This window comes from Alosa alosa, chromosome 19, assembly GCF_017589495.1.
Source record: "Alosa alosa isolate M-15738 ecotype Scorff River chromosome 19, AALO_Geno_1.1, whole genome shotgun sequence".
NCBI classification, from domain to species: Eukaryota; Metazoa; Chordata; class Actinopteri; order Clupeiformes; family Clupeidae; genus Alosa; species Alosa alosa.
In genome coordinates, this window is record NC_063207.1 from 14,211,952 (window position 1) to 14,229,299 (window position 17,348).

The window sequence follows — 17,348 nt, forward strand, 5'->3', positions numbered from 1 at the left end:
GTGTATTAGCTGCACATGGCATATTCAATTTCGGTGTGGTGTGATTTTTAGATAGCATGAAGACAACTCTGTGCGTGCAATGCAGCATCTCCCATCCTCCCAATGAAGTCCTCTCGCTCCCATTGCCGTCACGGGCTGGGACAATGTTTGCTGTACGATTGGCTGGCAGCGATGGCTCAGTGAGTGCGTTGCTCAGCTGCTGCCATTCAAGAATTTGGAGACTCGTGCGCTGGGGGTGTGTCGCAAGTAGCGTAAATCCACGCCTCTTACATAAAGTCCAAAGGCAGAGCTGGCAGTGCTATAGCTCAGTGGTTGATGGTGAGAAGCGAGCTGCTTTCAATTCCGCATTGAGCTGCGCTTGAAGAAGTTTTTTTTCTTTCTCGCATGACCAATCCTCCCCGTTGATCGCCATTGTTTAAGTGATTCTTGTAAAGGTACTGCAAGTGCGCAAAAGACACGAGCTTTCCTGGATCAACCCTGCGCCAGACACCTAAAAAAATTCATGTCTGTGTACCCACCTCATTTGTACTGGTAAGTTTCATCCATTTGTGTACGGGTTTGGTTTGGTGAGGTTTGACACCCTCGTCTATGACCGGCCAACTTTAGAGTTTGTCACATCTTGTTTTGCTGTAATTAAAATGGGCTTAGACCGACTTTTTTAAAATGATGTTTTTGTAATTTTGAAGAGTTGCGTATGCTAAATTCTTCTTGCACACCTGCTGTGTTTACGGTTATGCCATTTGCTCTGTGTGAGAACTAATTGGTTCTCTGTGTTATGGGTTTGCTGATGTGTTTACCTGTTTATTATTAGTCTATGAATATCTGAGCAAAACGTATGGGCTTCTTGCGCAGAGGCCAGATATGAGACTCATATTAACAGCATGTAGGCCAACGGACCGCAGACGGCTGGAGGTCGGATAAAATGTCAATAGTTTTCGGCTTCGAGAGAAACAAATCGGCACTGACCTTTTACAAATGGGCGTTCTTTGTCATTCTGCAAGGAAATGTCGGGCTATCTTTAAACGCATTAGCGTGGAGGGAAACTGGTTGAGATAAGTGAAAGCACGAGTTGAGCTTGAATGCTGCCCCACCTTCTTCTGTCAAATAAACACATCAGTCAGTGTCGAGTGGTGGTGGAAATAATTATTAGTCGAAGGGTCGGGCTCTGGGTACCAATTCAAAACATCTAAATCTTGCTTAAAGTTGTCTTACAGTTTTACCCGTACAAAGTAACACGTTTGTGAAATAATGGTCAATGTTGCTGAATTAAACAAAATCCTCTTCATCGCTATCGCTCCATGGAAAAATAGCGCTTGCCACAGCCCAGAAAATGATTCTTAAAACACTGCACCAGGGTCTCACCAAATTGGGTATTCTTGACTGAAAGTGGCATGCAATCTCTTTGGAGAGGTCAGAGGCTTGCCATAAAAAATGTGTGACATATGACGTGGACCTTCAGGTATGGGGACCGTGAGCGTTATCGTCATACAAGTTGGGCTCAAGGCGATTTTTTTGTTACTCGCGGCAGGCTACATCAGTACACCAGCAGTGGGGAGCACCAATGCATGATAACTTAATTGTGCGCGCGCCACGCGTTTGCTGTGGTTTCATGCTCGGTGAGCAGAGGCGTTCTGAGGAATCGCGTGGGAATCACCCCCTCCACGAGTTCAAAGCTTCCAAAACACTCGCGCCCACTCACGTAAGTGGAAAGCACGGCCTCAAGAGATTTCCCCATTTTGTTACTTTGACACCCCACAACTTTCCTTTGTTGGCGTGGTTTGTTTGTTCATATCGGCGATGTTGCTATGGTGTATTGTCAGAGAAACGTTCTGGTTGGTGAAACGCACCATAGGTATTTTCCTCAGGCTCTCCCTCTCCCTCAGTGTTTCTTTCTTTCTTTCTTTCTTTCTCACTCTCGGTATTTGTGTGTCTTTCTTTTTCACCAGGAAGTGAAGACCTGACCTCTTTATTCTCACCGCATCGTTGTTGGGTAGAGCTGCCCTTTTTGCATCTCCCTGCTGCAGGTTGAGGTTTGCTGTCTGCAAACTTTTAGAGCTTGTCTGCAGCAGTACCTGAACTAAAGACAGTACAGAGTCATAAACTCCTCTGTAAATTTTGGCTTGATTTAGGACATAATTGCTCCTGGAACTGACAAGTTACCCAGTAACTCAAAGTTTTCCAGGTTTAAAATGCCACCCACTTTTTGACACCTGTTTAACTAGACAGTGGAAAAAGAGATTCTTTTGAAGTTGTACTTTAATGAAGTTGACTTTTCAACTACTCTGACTGGTGAAACTTCATGTTTTGCCTTTGGACCTTGAGTTGGTGGGTGCTTGCAGGTGCTGGAATGACTGAATAGTTTCCACTTTCCACATATGATTGGAGAGTTTACATGCAATACTTTACTTGCATGAAAGTGAAAATGCTTTGTGCGGTCACAGTGGAAAGCTGCAGCTGAGAAGTAGAAGAGGGATGACCTTAACTTAACACTGAGCTGCAAATGCACAGCCTTGCAAAGTAGAAACAGCATCTCCAAGACACACACACACACACACACACACACAAACAGAAAGAGGGAGCAAGAGGTCTGATCTGAATGGCCAATATGTGCTTGTACAGAATGGGAGGTCAGGGATTTTTGGCTGCATGTGAGCTGGTAGTTGCACACACACACACAGGGATGCAGAGGGAATGTGTGCTTGTTCAAGTTGTCTGTGTGACAAATGTCTATCCTGCACTAAATCTGCTTTTTAATCAGGGTTGTCCATGCAACCAGAAAGGAACAGTGCCAGTGTGTGAAATGGGTCAAGACTTTGTCATTTCTGTTGTGTGGTGTGTGTGTGTGTGTGTGTGTGTCAGCCAAAGTCAAATGTGGCCACTAATTTCATATGTTTGCTAATGTCCTATTTCCAGGGCAGTTTGATGCCAGATGTCCCAGCTCTGGAAAAGGTTTAGTATGATGTTCATGGGATTAATTGGATGTGGGGCCCCAGACTCTCAGGCTGCCTGAGTGGCATGTGATATTTGTGATTTACTGTGAGGGTGAAAATATGTCAGTGGTGTGCCACATGTCTTTCTATAAAAGAAGGTGCCATCTTGTGTGTGTGTGTGTGTGTGTGTGTGTGTGTGTGTGTGTGTGTACCTGAACTCTTGGCATTTTAATGACCAAAAAGAAGATTATTGGCTCGGAGAGACAATGAAGTGCATGTGAATGAGTTGCGGAGGTTCTGTCATGAGCTTAGACAGGATTAGACTGCTGTGAATCTAATCTTTCACTGTCTGAGATGCTTGCTCACAGGGACCTCTGACACTTTGATTTTAGGGTGCATCAGTGCCACTAGGTGTATGTGTGCGTGTGCTTGTCTGTGTTCTTTTATGTTAAACATGTGCTATTGGGAATCCTGAATTTAGGTTTTTGTTTAATTTAGTGTCCATGATTCTTGTTGGAAAAGGAACATTGGCAGCCCCCAAATGGGCAAGAGGAAGGCAGGTTGTTGTGTAACTTCGGTCTGCCTTGTTGGGTTGAGTTGGTGAAATGTGTGTGTGTGTGTGTGTGTGCGTGCGCACACACACACACACACACACAGTGTCAGTCTTCCTCTCCTGTGTGTGTGTGTGCACACTTGCTTGCTCAGTCTTCCCCTCGTGTGTGTGTGTGTGTGTGTGTGTGTGTGTGTGTGCACTTGCTCAAAGTCTTCCTCTCGTGTGTGTGTGTGTGTGCGCACTTGCTCAAAGTCTTCCCCTCGTGTGTGTGTGTGTGTGTGTGTGTGTGTGTGTGTGTGTGTGCATGCTATAGTCGAGTCGGCTTTTATTGTCAATTTCTTTACATGCACTGGTCATACAAAGAATTGAAATTTCGTTTCTTACTTTCCCATGCAGACATAGACATGCTTTAAATACAGACATAGACATACTATAGACATAGCCATAGACAATAAACATTAAATTAAAGTGCAAGACTGAAATATAGAACATGTATGTATCAAAATAGAAATATAGGACATATATATAAAAAGGGGGAGGGGGGTTAGGGTAGACAGGATCCTAGTTTCCTAGGTTCCTGGCTGGTGGGGGCTGTCAGTGATGGGAGAGTGGGTAGAGTGTTCAGCATCCTGATTGCTTGATTGTTGTAGGTGTGGTGTGTAGGTGGGGGGTATATAGTTTCCTAGGTTCCTGGTTGGCTGGTGAGTGGGGGTATGGGTGGGGGTGGGCTGGTATAGCATAGGGTCTGCAGTTCCTCTCGCAGCAGGATGTTTATACGAGCCCAGAGCTAAATCATAAGGGGCAGTACTGAAGTGTTTATCCTCTCCGCTCCGTTCAGCCCGCTCTTTCCTTTGTCCGTAACTCGCACAGGACACAAGTATTTATGCTGCTACAAGTAAAGATTACTCCCTTTCTCTTTTTATGGGATTTTTCACCACATTGTTCATTCGCCATGGACAGCTGTGCTCTGTAAATGGTGTGCAGAATCCTGTGTTGATTTGTCAGAGACGGGGCTTTTTGTGCTCTCTCCAGGGTACTGTATTAGAATGAGTGACTTGACATACACACACACACGCCACAATTCTGTGGTAGTGCTTGTTCAGGGCCCATGTCGGGACAGTGGGCAGTGTTTCCCATACATTGACTTATTTGTGGCGGCCCACCACAATATCAACATTGCCCACCACACAATGATTTTCCAGGTTGTACTAAATTGTGCTTAAATCTGGTTAGCATCATAACCAAGCTGTGCTAATTTGTTAAAAGCTGTTGCATTCAAGTTAATTCTGCAAACCAACCACCACAAATTAAATTAAATTCTCTGGGAAACACTGGTGGGTGTAGTAGTATCGGTCTGCTACAGTAATCCTGTATGGATCAGTGAACCCAGTTCACTTAACAGGCCCACTTTCTCCTCCTTATTACCACCTCCATTAGTACTCCTCCAACTCCAATTCACTCCTCAAAGATGACGTCTTCAAGGATTTGAATTTTAATCTTTCTAGACATTGTTGGAGGAAGCAGGTGTTATAAGCAGGGGTGAAAGTAAGCCGGTACTGGCCGGTACGGAGTACCACTAAAATATTTGGAGAGGGTACGCCGTACAGGAAAGAAAACTATACTGTCTCTGAAAAATATTGTACTTTCAGCATGACAACACAACTGCTAACGTCAAATTACCAGAAGCAACACGTTTCCCCCAAAATATATTTCATATACATCGTTCTGAACTGTATCTAAATTGTGTCTAAACCTCCTGTGCAGCTGGACAGACAACGAGCAAGCTATAGCGCGCGTACAGTAGCCTAATTGCGCCAACGTGCACTGGTATCCAAAGTGTTTTAGCAGACGGACGTTTCTTGGAAACCATTAGATGAGCAGACTGTCCTGTAAATTATGGTTGATCAGATAGTTGTTCTTGTGTTACATATATTTTTAAATATACAGTCTTCATGGGACTGTTTAATGAAGGCAAATATCATTGTGCTACATCTTGAGGATTTGCTTTGAGTTTCTCCCCTGATGGTCAGCAAATTGTCATGTATTTGACCTCACTGACCTCCACCTCCAAATTTCCAAAAACATGGAGTGTTCAGTCCCCATGCTAAGGCACGACTGCACCGTTATGATAGAGTTGTTGTTGTCTGTTTATGTGTTCCTTGTGTTGGAGTCCTAAAATAATGCTTACTGGAATGTGGTTTAGAAGAGACACAAACAGAACGCTATTATTTCGAAAGCACTTTCGTCCTGACTACAGCCGGAGGAGTTCAGTCCTGGTGATTAAAACAAGTCAACTGGTATGACAAGTATGTGACTATGCACTCTAAAAGCATTGAAGAGGCATTAGGCAGTGGTTTTGTTGACTGGTCTTCCGGTTTAAGCCAGCTGTGTTGAATGCTAAGCGTGCTTAGATGTGTGTGGTTACTGTTATGGTTTGTTTCGATTATATGTATTGCTGTGAAACTTTGGCCCATATCTGTAGTTTGCTCGGTACTGCACGCCCACTGAGGGGCTTTCATAATGACACACACACACACACACACAGACACCTTGTCTGTCCAGGATTTATCCAGCCAGTCCTACAGCACTTCAGTGGAAGAATTTTAGGGGTTTTCTGACTGGGTGAAATCAAAGCCTTAATTTTTTTTCTGAAAATGTATCTTGTCATGTTTGACGTGTGATGGACACCTAACCTTTGACCTCTTCCTCCTTTAGCCCCTTGTTTGTGCCCACTGGAGAGATGACCGAGGTGATCATTAGCAGCACCCCGATGGAGGACATGAGGCTCAGCCCCACCAAAGAACGGCTGACTTTCCAGGTAACCAACACCTCACCGATATGGCCTCTCATGAACCTTGCTGTGCATTATGGGAAGTGTAGTATCTGTTACTCCTAGTGTAGAAAGAGGTCTAACAGTACATCTTTGGTGGTGGCATCTTATCTAAGCGCTGTACGGTCCACTGACGTAAGGCCAGCATTCTGCGCAATCTGCTGTCCTGTCCAGTTTAGTACATGCACACACAGCACTCTTGGCTTTCCAGCAAGGGGCTATTTATAGAGGAGATCATAATGTCTGAATGATTTCCACCCCTCACCCCCCTCCCTCTGCAGTGGAGTGGAGGTCTACTGACCTGTGTGGGGTTCATTCGTTCCCAGAGAATACATCAAATACAAGACAAAAGACAATTTTGTTTGTGTATTCTTGAGTTGGCCTTGCTCACAGCTGTGTACTGTACTGCAGTGGTGGCCTTGCCAGGGGTTCATTGTTCCTTTGTTTGAGTCATTTTGTCGGAGCATAGCACACTGACCTTGATGAGGACACCACCAGTGCCCTGAGTTATATGAATCGAGATGAGGTGTGTGTGTGTGTGTGTGAGAAGATGCCTTAGAATCCAGTGTCTTGGCATCAGTCTTGCGCTCATCTTTCGCTTTCTCTTGCCCTCTCACACTTGCTGTAGCCACATCCTTATTTTGCGTATTTTTCTCAGGGTTGGTTTTGGTTCTTGTGCCTGCAGAAGCTGTGTGCATCCTCACAGCTTTACCTAAAGCACAGATCTGAATGTTGGGTTTTGTAAATTAATGTAGCTGGATAAAAATGAAATTAAGAGTAACTAACAAACGCTAGGTGATTGTGAAGAGGAAAATCACTGAATATAGTATTTTCTTCACCAACACCAACCTTTTCAAAATGAATTTGGGGTTCGAGAGAGTTTGAGAAATCCTTTTGCCTCTGCAGATGTGTTGAGTCGTGCTCTAAGTTTGAGGAAATGGAAATCTTTCTTTGCCACTCCAGTAATCCCAGCTATGTGTCTGGACTGGTGCCAGGTCCAGAGGAAGCGGAGTCTGTCAGGGTGCAGCAAGCACAGAGACCACGCTGGAACGCCTTTGCAGAGGAAGTGCTGGGGCTCGAAGAGGGAGCATATGATCTCTGGGTTCTCAGTTTTAGTAAAGCGGGTGATCATTATTAGGATATGTGGTCTGGATGCTGTAGAATAGCTCTTTTATTCTCGACCAGAGTAGCACAGAGAGCGAGCATCCTCTAACATGAATACCACTGGCTCTGTGTGTACTTAAAACGTTTTTTAGTTTATGCTGTATCTCATGGCTATGAGACTTCTGTTAGGTGTGTGTGTGTGTGTTGGTTGATGGATGATGGATGATGGATGATGGATGATGGATGATGGATGATGGATGATGGATAGGATAGAAAAATTAAGAGTGTCGGATGACTCCCATCATTCTCCAGGGTCTTTGACCAGTCATGATTAATGACTCTGATTTCGAAAATGAGATGTTGTTTTTTTTTTTTGTTTGCCAAGCTGCTCATTTCTTGTGGCTTGTCTAGGGTCTGTTTTTGAGGGAAATGAGGAATGTTCTCTTGAGAGGGGGGAAAAAGTAAATCTTTTTTTATACTATTTTTCTTGACTCCTTTTAATGTGATCCTCAAGGTCATGCTCTCTCTGTGTCTGAAGTACGGGTGTCTCACGAAGAGTCTCACAAATCGATTCGGTCACAATTCATTGCCCACAATGTCACAATACAGCAGTGCTCAATATATTGCTAAAGATTCACCTACGATACAACACAATAGCTGTGCAAAAGCTTAGTTATATATTTATTCACTACATTTCACAACTGAGTTTTTATCTTAGCACTTTTTAAAAATATACAAACAATTTGACAATTTGTTGAGGATTACCCTCAATTTTTTTGATAAGTGGCGACACAAGACATGTAGTCACTCTGGTAAGTAAAATGTACATAGGAGTCCACTTAGAATATGAATGGTAGAACTTCATAATTTTGTCAGATCACCAACATATTGATAGCGCATCACAAATAGAAGCTATACAATATATTGCCGTATCAATATTTTATTCCAAAAAGTCAAGATTCACATTACGTCTCTATGAGACTTATCAATGCTCCTTTATCTGTGATCCTCCTACACTATATAGTTGAGAGCACATTAATAGATTGACTACATCAGTTTAGCAAAAACTCCTCACATCACTGTGCTCTATTGACTTCCTACAAGAAGATGGCTTTTTTAACTAATTGTAATGATGTCTATTAACAGGCCTTTGAAACATGTTTCACTGCACTTTATTTGGTTACTTGGTGGTTAATGGGCTTTGAAAAGTAAAGAAAGACTTAAAGTAAAAAAATGCATCATTAATCTGGGCTCGCTGCCCAAGCGGTGACATGGTTTTCCACCGAAGTATGCGTCTAAAAATACCCTTCCACTTCATCCTGCTTATGCACACGTCCTGAAATGTCCAGAGCCTTGAAACACTCTGGTTATCTTTTGTCCTTCACATACAAATATGCTCTTTCAAACACGTTGAATATGTACGCGCTCATACTTCAGTCGAAACTTGAAGGACCAATTGTTGTAGTTCAATTCTTGAACCTGTATTGAATGTATTCCATCTCAACTAATACTGAGCATCTTTGTTTCTTTATTTGTTTCTTTCTCTTTCTTTCTCTCTCTCTCTCTCTCTCTCTCTCTCTCTCTCTCTCTCTCTCTCTCTCTCTCTCTCTCTCTCTCTCTCTCTCTCTCTCTCTCTCTCTCTCTCTCTCTCTCTCTCTCTCTCTCAGATCTTCCCGGACCCCTCAGACTTTGAGCGCTGCTGTAAGCTGAAGGACCGGCTGCCCTCCATCGTGGTGGAGGCGACAGAGGGGGATGTGGAGAGCGGTGAGCTGCGCTGGCCTCCAGAGGAGTTCCTCATCCCGCAGGAGCAGGACGACACCGAGCTCGCCGCCGGAACCATCCAGAATGGACAGACAGAGCAGAACTCTCAGCACTAGAGAGACACATACACACACGTAAACACACAAGCGTACATATTCATATACATATACATACAAATACACGTTGCACACTTGCTTACATACGTAATGACCTGTGGACAACGCCACCCATGTACACGTATTCACATCAGAAGAGTGCAAATGCAAACACACTTGTGTGTAACAAAGACCTCCTGTGATTCCTCTGGACTCTGGATCACTTCTGCAAAACTCCCTTGCCTTCACCAACTTATATGCACACCAGCATCACACAAACTGATAACTGTAATTTCCCCTTCTAGTGTGTTTGTCATCGGAGGTGTGTGTCAAAAAAGGAACAAAAGACTTTTGTTGATCTCTAGTCCCTGTCCTCCAGCCAGTTAGTGGAAAGACCTCATTAATCATTGGATCCAATGAAGAACATCAGTAACTGTGATAAGTTAAAGATTACACTGAGCAGAGTCTGCCACTTAAGGATTCCAGAGTTAGTATTTTTTTTTCCACAGTGTGTGTACATACCGGTCACTATTTTGTTGAAATGCCATCTGAATCTTACAGTTGTACATAAGAGGGACACAAATGAAGCAGTAACAAAGCTATGAGGAGAAATAAGGATGTTTAGTGCTAGTGAGTTAAGTGTTAAGTGACTTCAGATCTGCAGACATACATGGAGATGACTAGATGGGGAGAGAGTGGGGCAAAGAGGTTTTCGGTTGAAGTAATAATCAAGATTTTCTCTGCACTGATCCTGAGGGTAAGACACTGTAACTGTTAGATGGCCATGGGCACTGTCAGAGGGGGAGGGGAGGGGGGGAGGGTGTATATACGTTGGTGGAAAGGAGCACAGAACCCGCTCCATCATTTGTCCTGTGTTTGCCATGACTTTGGTTTTCGATCTCTCCCTACACCATGAAGCACTTCTCTTGTTCCCATGACCATGTTATTTTTTTTCCATTCATGGTTTTGGCTTTTAGATGAAATACTCATCCATTCTTTTGAATAGGTGTGGGGTGGGTTGGAAAAAGCTGAATGGTCCTTATATTACTTTTTGCAAAGTCGAGCACTGCACACAGTTGTTAATTTTTATTTTTTTTTATGTCTATGGTGGGGAGCTGTAGCCCTAGCTTCTACGGGCATGTGGCGCATGTCGCCATGGGAACTCACCTGTGGGATTTGTTTTTGTAAAGTTCTTTTGTGTTCTCCTGTATCTCCCCTTTTTTTCCAACGACCATAGGGCTTTGTACAGAATCCTTTATCCCAATATAGCGAACTTATACAAGCATTCTCTCATACACACTGACACACATACTGTAGGTAGATCACTTCTTACTTTTGTAAGCTCAGGGAGAATAGCCACCATGTTTTTTTTTTTAATTTTATTTTGTATGTAGACCACGTTCCCCTGCGGTTAGCAGGGACTGTAAATAAACATTTAAAAGTGCTTTCCAATTCTGTCTCTCTCCCTCTGTGTGTGTGTGCGTGTAGAATGTCTACTCTATTTGAAAGTTATGATTTAGTGTTGGGGGGGTGGTGTTATGTCACCTCTGTGACATTAGCATAACATTAACTTATTGTGTAGTTCCTTTTTGTGCATCTGTCTTTATGGATGTGTGTTGCAAGTTACGGACACAGTGTGTTCAGTAGGCTCAGTAACAGAAGCTGTCTAATGGGGGAAAGGCTTTTGATGTATGTTTCTTGTCTTGCAGAAACACTTGTGTGCACATGCCACCACCAAACAAGCGCCCCCCTCCCATCCCCCACCTGAGAACAGAGCGAGAGACACGAGTGCTGCTGCATATTGCTACTTCCTGCCCATGTACAGCTGCTGCACTTGTATGTGCGTGTGTGTTCGAGTGCATGTTCTGTATATAGCAACCTGAAAAACCACACACTGCCTTCCTGTCATTCCAAACACATTTGCACATTTCCTTAACCATCTAGTCCCCCGTGTTGTGATGTGATCTTGAGCTTGACATTTTTTGCCAGCGGCGTGTGATTTGTTTTCCTGAACTGGCTTCAGGGCTTGCCTGACGGGAAGTCTCTTCTGAAGTAACAAAGGGGGAAAGCCCATCAAGTTTTTCCACAACCTTTCTTCCGCCTTTCTTAACGGTACAGGTTCCTCTCCAGACCTGTCTTTCTATTCATTCACTTTGTAAGTAATACATACACACACAACTACCCTCATACTAGCCCTCCTCTGTATCTATCAAAAAACAGTTCAGGAATGTGTCTCACATACTCCATGGTAAGAGTAAGCAGCATTTGTTAAACATTCTTGTGATGGCTACCCCTTCCAACCATAATGATTGTGTTTGCTTAAAGGCATAGACCTGAAGTTATTTAGCATTGTGGGCCCTGACTAATTTATGACCACAGAGGTGTCCTAACATAGTTGACCTTGATGTTTGACATGGTGGGACTTGGAGAACAGATGCAGAATGATGATGGGAGGTGAGGGAGCTCTGTGGTGGATGCATCACAGTTCCTCTGGTTCCTCTGGACATTCCTGAAAGGCACTTCCTGGGGACAGAACAATGGCCATGGCATTCCAGGAGCACAGGTGGGCACTGGACGCAGGCGATCAGACCATGTAAACCCTGTCCTGTCCGGAGTGCCATGTGCAGATGACTCAATGTAAACCGAAGCCACAAATGTGTTCTAGGAACCCTGCGGGTGACCGACATGTCCACAGTTTCAGAGAATGGATTCCTCACAAACACATTCACAACCACACCCCCAACAACATCAAGCCACCCAAAGTCAGCATTACACTCTTTTATATTAATACTGTATGTAGCTTTAAAGAATTATTATTATGCATACACAAACATATTAGAAAGACTTGCCGCATACAGAACTTAAGTGGTTTCTCTCAGACTCACTGACGCATGCAAAAAAAAAACGGGTTCATATTCAGGGGCATGAACTTTTGAGGGATAGTGTCTCATTTAATGCTCTTGAACTGTTGCCATGGTTGTGTCTGTGTGTCTGGGTGTGTGTGTGTGTGTCTGAGTGTGTGTATTTAGTCCTAAGCACTGTCGCTGATAGCACTTCTGTCTCATTCTTAAAATTCTTTCCAATGGAAACAATCTGGTACTAAGCTATGTCTGTCAGCACGGTCAAGCACTCACACCCACACACACACACACACACACACACACACACACACACAGTCTGTAGTCACTCCACGTCTCACCCACTCCTGACTGACTTACTTATATTTTCTATCTACTGTATGTCGCTTCACATTAGTTGTGCCATAAACATCTTCAGAACCTCCCCTCCCCCACTATCCCTCTCCCCCCATCTATCTCTCTCTCCCCCCATCTCTCTCTCTCTCTCCCCATCTCTCTCTCTCTCTCTCTCTCTCACACACTCTCTCTTCCCCTCTCTAGCCTCTTTCTCACATGAATCCCATCTCACAGTAAAATAAATACAAACTGGTTAGACTTTTTCATGTTCTCTCTCCATAATAGTAAAGTAACAGGTCTTCTCTGTCCTCACTCAAAGGCATTTAACAGGTTCGTATCTCTGCAACCTCGCCGGAGTGAACAGGCAAGGTCAGGTGGATTATCTTAGCTATGAACTATCCTAGCTATTACTGCCCTTACTATGAGGTTAAATCGGTATTTATTTATAATCTTTGTTAACTATCTCTTATCCAGGGACAAACCAAATAAAAAAGGAAACAACACAAACTTGTGTTATCCCTATCTGGGCACAGAGATGTGTTAAAACAACACAAGTTGTGTTGTTTTCAACACATTCGTTTTAAGAGTGTATCTCTTATCCAGTGGCAGTTGTTAGTTGTTGCTTATGAACTGGCCAGGCAGCAGAGCTGTTCTGTCTCTCTCTTCACCGCTCTCTCTGGTGGGATGTTTCCCATAAGGTCGTAGAAGCCATGTGTTCAGTGCAGACACTATGTATTATGTAACCCTATGTGACTTTGAGGCTGTGTGTGTCTATGTATTTGTGTGTATGGGGTATGTGTGTGTTTGTGTGTATGGGGTATGTGTGTGTGTGTGTGTGTGTGTGTGTGTGTGTGTGTGTGTGTGTGTGTGTGTGTGTTTGTTTGTGTGTGTGGGGTGTGTGTGTGTGTGTGTGTGTTTGCTATTGGTCTAAAATAATAGCCAGACATGTAATGTGAGTGTCTAATGTACATGCGTGTCCAGTAATCGAGAGGCCAGTTATGTGAGTGACAAGGAGAAAGTTTTGTGGTTTGTCCCAGGCTGCTGTGTGTGTGTTTGTGTGTGTGTGTGTGTGTGTGTGTGTGTGTGCGGTGTGTGTGTGTGTATTTGTGTTATTCTGTCTGCCATGTGCGTAAGGGAAAGATTCCTTCCCTGGGGATCCAAGAGTCTGAGAAGTTTTCAGATCCCTTAAGACCAAGAATCATATTTATACCAGCCCGACCCAAACACACAGAGCGCAAAGTACTGCCAGTACTGAAAGACACGGTGTGTGTGTGTGTGTGTGTGTGTTTAGAGGAAGTGAGCTGGAGACCACACAGTTTGAGCCAAATTCTGACAGAGATGGAGAGATAAGGGCAGAATCACACGGATGAGTGCAGTGGGAAATATATGGACAGGTTGGCAAGGAGACGCAAAGACAATAGGGGAACACAGACAGCATGTCTGATTATGTGTCCAGTGCATGCAAAAGAGGTGAAATCAGGCTGATGCATTAACAGGTGTGTGTGTGTGTGTGTGTGTGTGTGTGTGTGTGTGTGTGTGTGTGTGTGTGTGTGTGTGTGTGTGTGTGTGTGTGTGTGTGTGTGTGTGTAATCCAGATTAAGAGATACTGCATCTGTTTACTCTGGCATAACAAGGATCAGATGGAAAATTGCTGCCTCAAAATGGGCAATCTCATCACAGCCGAAACATCCATCACCACAAAACACCAAAATAGGTTGGTCAAGCGTACCTTTTCTAGAAATGATTTATCAGGAGCACCAAAGCCTCTGCTATTAACAGCAGATTACATAGTCTAGATACTATTTGTGCATTTTCATGGATCTGATTGGAGTAACCTCGGTAACCTCAGAGGTTCAAGTGAATCAGGAAATGAGTCAGGCTAATGGGTGTCAGGCTTTAGGTGGGACTGTGAAAGGCCTTTGTATGTGTGTGTGTGTGTGTATGTGTGTGTGTGTGTGTGTGTGTGAGTGTGACAATGAAGTCATCTTTTGTCCCTACATGGCCTCATCTCAGCTGGACTGCAATCTGATGAGGGCAGTTGGAATGGGACATGCTCTTCTTGTTCCCTGGCTTTGAGGCTTCGGCCAGTGTGTGTGTGTGTGTGTGTGCATGTGCACACACATACACACACATATGTGTGTCTGTTTGAATGTGTTAATCCACACTGTCCTGCTTCAGCATGAGTCGTCAGTGTTATAAATAGTCTGATTCTATCCCCCTGTAATCCTGGGTGGAAAAACTGTTTAACCTTAGAAAGAGAAATAGAGCAGCAGACAGAAACGGAGAGGTAGACAGAGAGAGAAAAGAACTGAGAGAGAGAGAGAGAGAGAGATGTCATGATATTTGGTTTGAGATTTGGGACAACAGTTCCACAGTCCACGTGCTGTGTCTGAGTCTGTGTTCAAGACAGGGATTATTGTTAAATTAAGTACTTTGAAATCCATATAAAATCCACATTAAATTACTATTAGAGACAATAAGGACAGCTGGATACTTCGAGTTTGACCCATCCTGTTCATCCATAGACACAACAACCACCCACTCTACTCATTCAGTCTCCCTCCCCCCCCCCCACACACTCTCTTCATCGTCTTCATTCTTCTTTTCAATCTTCACATCTGTACCCATCTCTCTCCTCTCCTACCCTTTGCTCTCCCTGCATCTTTCCACTTCTGTCCTCCACCCTCTCCATTCTCTCTGCTCGTCTCTCTGTCCTTCCCAAAATGTGGAGGCCTGTGAGAATGTTTTGAAAAAACAAACCAGCTGGGATTCTTTCCAATGAAGGCTCGTTAAAGTGCTATCAATAGCCCCCTTTGAAACAAGCCCAAGACCCAATGTCCAAAGCCTGCAGAAGAAGAAAAAAAAACATGCTTTCTAAAAACATTCACTGAAGTCTTGTTTATTTTGGTGATGTAAGCTCACAGATATAGCATAAGTAGATTAGACGAGCAGACCCATAACTATGTCCCTGGGGCGTGGAGTTTGCTTTTCCACGTTCCCCCTGTTCCTTTCCCTGTCTTATACCTATTACATAAAGTCACTATTGTGATGAAGACCACAGCTATCTTGCGAAATGTCAAGAGTGCTGTCCATGTGCATATATACAATACAATCATATACAGTATGTACGTGATGGTCTCAGAATATCTCTCTCAGACTAACCTCCTTGATCTAAATCAATCAGGCTTTAAGAGCTGTGACTCCACTAAAATGGCTTTGAAAGGGCAGTTAAAGCTGCACCTCAGGCCTTGCATCTAAGAGCTGTGGTTCTTATCTTACTCGACCTTTCAGAAGAGTTTAACATGGTAGCGCTACTCTCAGCATCTTGGGGCAAAGCACTTTTGGTTTTGGTTTGAAATAGCTGACTGGACACTATGTCATGGCAAGGACAAAAGTCCATATCCCATCGCCTCTCCACAGGGGTGCCCCAAGGATTGGTTCAGGGGCCCCTTCTCTTTACAACATACACAGCCTCTTTGGGTCACATTATCTGCCTACTATACATGGCTCCTCACATCACCACTATTGGTAGTTTTCATTCCCAACACGCTGATGGTGGCCTAGGGACGAAACGCGTACATTTGAAGACATGGTCCAATAAAAACTTTTGCAAGAGCTAATGCTTAAGAGTGCGGTTTTCAACTTTGTTTTCACAGCTTTCATTCCTGCCAGATGATCCCACAATCTCTGTGCAGATGTTAGTTCATCTATCAGAAGGATGGAGGAACTTTTAGCTTCCTCCATCCTTTATCTCCCACTCACTTCCTGTCAGTCTCAACAGTCCTATTTGAATAAAGGCAAAAAGCCCAGAAAATGGACTTTTCAAAAGTTATGAGAACCCTGGGTGTCATGATTAATGAATAGCTATCATTTTCTGGCCAAGTTGTGTCCATGCCATAGTTGTACCGCTTTGCTTTACACAACAAAAATCAGACCAACCCTGATTCAATGCACAGTCACAGCTCTTACAGATGGTCCAGAACATTTTTTTTTGTATTTTTTTATTTTTATCAAAAGGGAACGTGATACTTCACTGCTCGACCTCTACCTCAATTCACAAATGTTTGCCAACAGAGAGACTTCTGGGACTTCACATAGTAGTTGAACTTAATCATGCAAACATTTCTTGAAGGCTCATGTTTTCTCAGAGAACATCCTTTCAAAACACCTCTAATACCGCTTTTTATCTGTGGTATACTATTATACTATTTATCTGATGTCCTGCCACTTTGAAATATTGTATGAGTAGAATTAATCCCTAAAATCCCTTGAAATTATAGTCTCTTAGACAAAACCTGCTCATTTATTATGACCGCCGCTAGCAAAGCGGACATATAGGGACTGTCAAAGTTTTTTTTTTTTTCCATCATCTACTTCCTGAATTTTTGGTCAACGATACCCGGGACACCGAAACACCGGGGCACATGAAATTTGGTGGGTGTAGCCCCACTAGACTTAGCCCCCCCCCCCGCGCTGGGCCCCCCGAAACCCAAAAAATGCAGTTTTTCCTAAATAACTACCTGAATCGTGGCACTGAGAATGAAGAATTTTTTAAGGTATGTTGGTCTCAAGGGCCCACATCAACCTGGCCCATAATCACTCATTTGTGATTTGCACCCCCCCCCCCCCGGTAAAAAATGAAAATGCAATATCATTCTGCTTTATTGCCCCTATCTTCAGTTAAGATGTTCAGAACTGCACCAAATGTTATGTGTATGATTAACCTGGCATTCTCTGGGGGTATGCCAAGTTTTGTAGAATTTCATCCGGGGGGGGGTCTAAAAAAAGTTATGTGTACATTTGGGGGCAGCCGTGGCCTACTGGTTAGCACTTCTCGGACCTGTAACCGAGGGTTGCTGGTTCAAACCCACCAGTAGGCAC

General features: G+C 43.7%; 1 protein-coding gene across 2 annotated transcripts; it reads left to right on the plus strand.

The window, feature by feature from the left end:
- The first annotated feature begins 280 nt into the window (after nt 1–280).
- On the plus strand, nt 281–9,856 carry lbh (LBH regulator of WNT signaling pathway). Of its 2 annotated transcripts, none has more exons than XM_048228573.1 (3): nt 281–531; nt 6,199–6,301; nt 9,085–9,856. In XM_048228573.1, the coding sequence occupies exons 1-3, from the start codon at nt 503–505 to the stop codon at nt 9,292–9,294; spliced, it is 342 nt and encodes a 113-aa protein (XP_048084530.1). In that variant the 5' UTR covers nt 281–502; the 3' UTR covers nt 9,295–9,856. The 2 variants fall into 2 exon arrangements, with proteins under 2 accessions (XP_048084530.1, XP_048084532.1); XM_048228575.1 differs by lacking the exon at nt 281–531 and adding an exon at nt 1,231–1,699.
- The last annotated feature ends 7,492 nt before the right edge of the window (nt 9,857–17,348 follow it).

Bases quoted from the DNA above. Each gene is read 5' to 3' on its own strand.
- lbh (XM_048228573.1), top strand. From the start codon at position 503: ATGTCTGTGTACCCACCTCATTTGTACTG. The intron at 532-6,198 runs GTAAGTTTCATC...TTCCTCCTTTAG, and splicing joins TACCCACCTCATTTGTACTG to CCCCTTGTTTGTGCCCACTG. The intron at 6,302-9,084 runs GTAACCAACACC...TCTCTCTCTCAG, and splicing joins AAGAACGGCTGACTTTCCAG to ATCTTCCCGGACCCCTCAGA.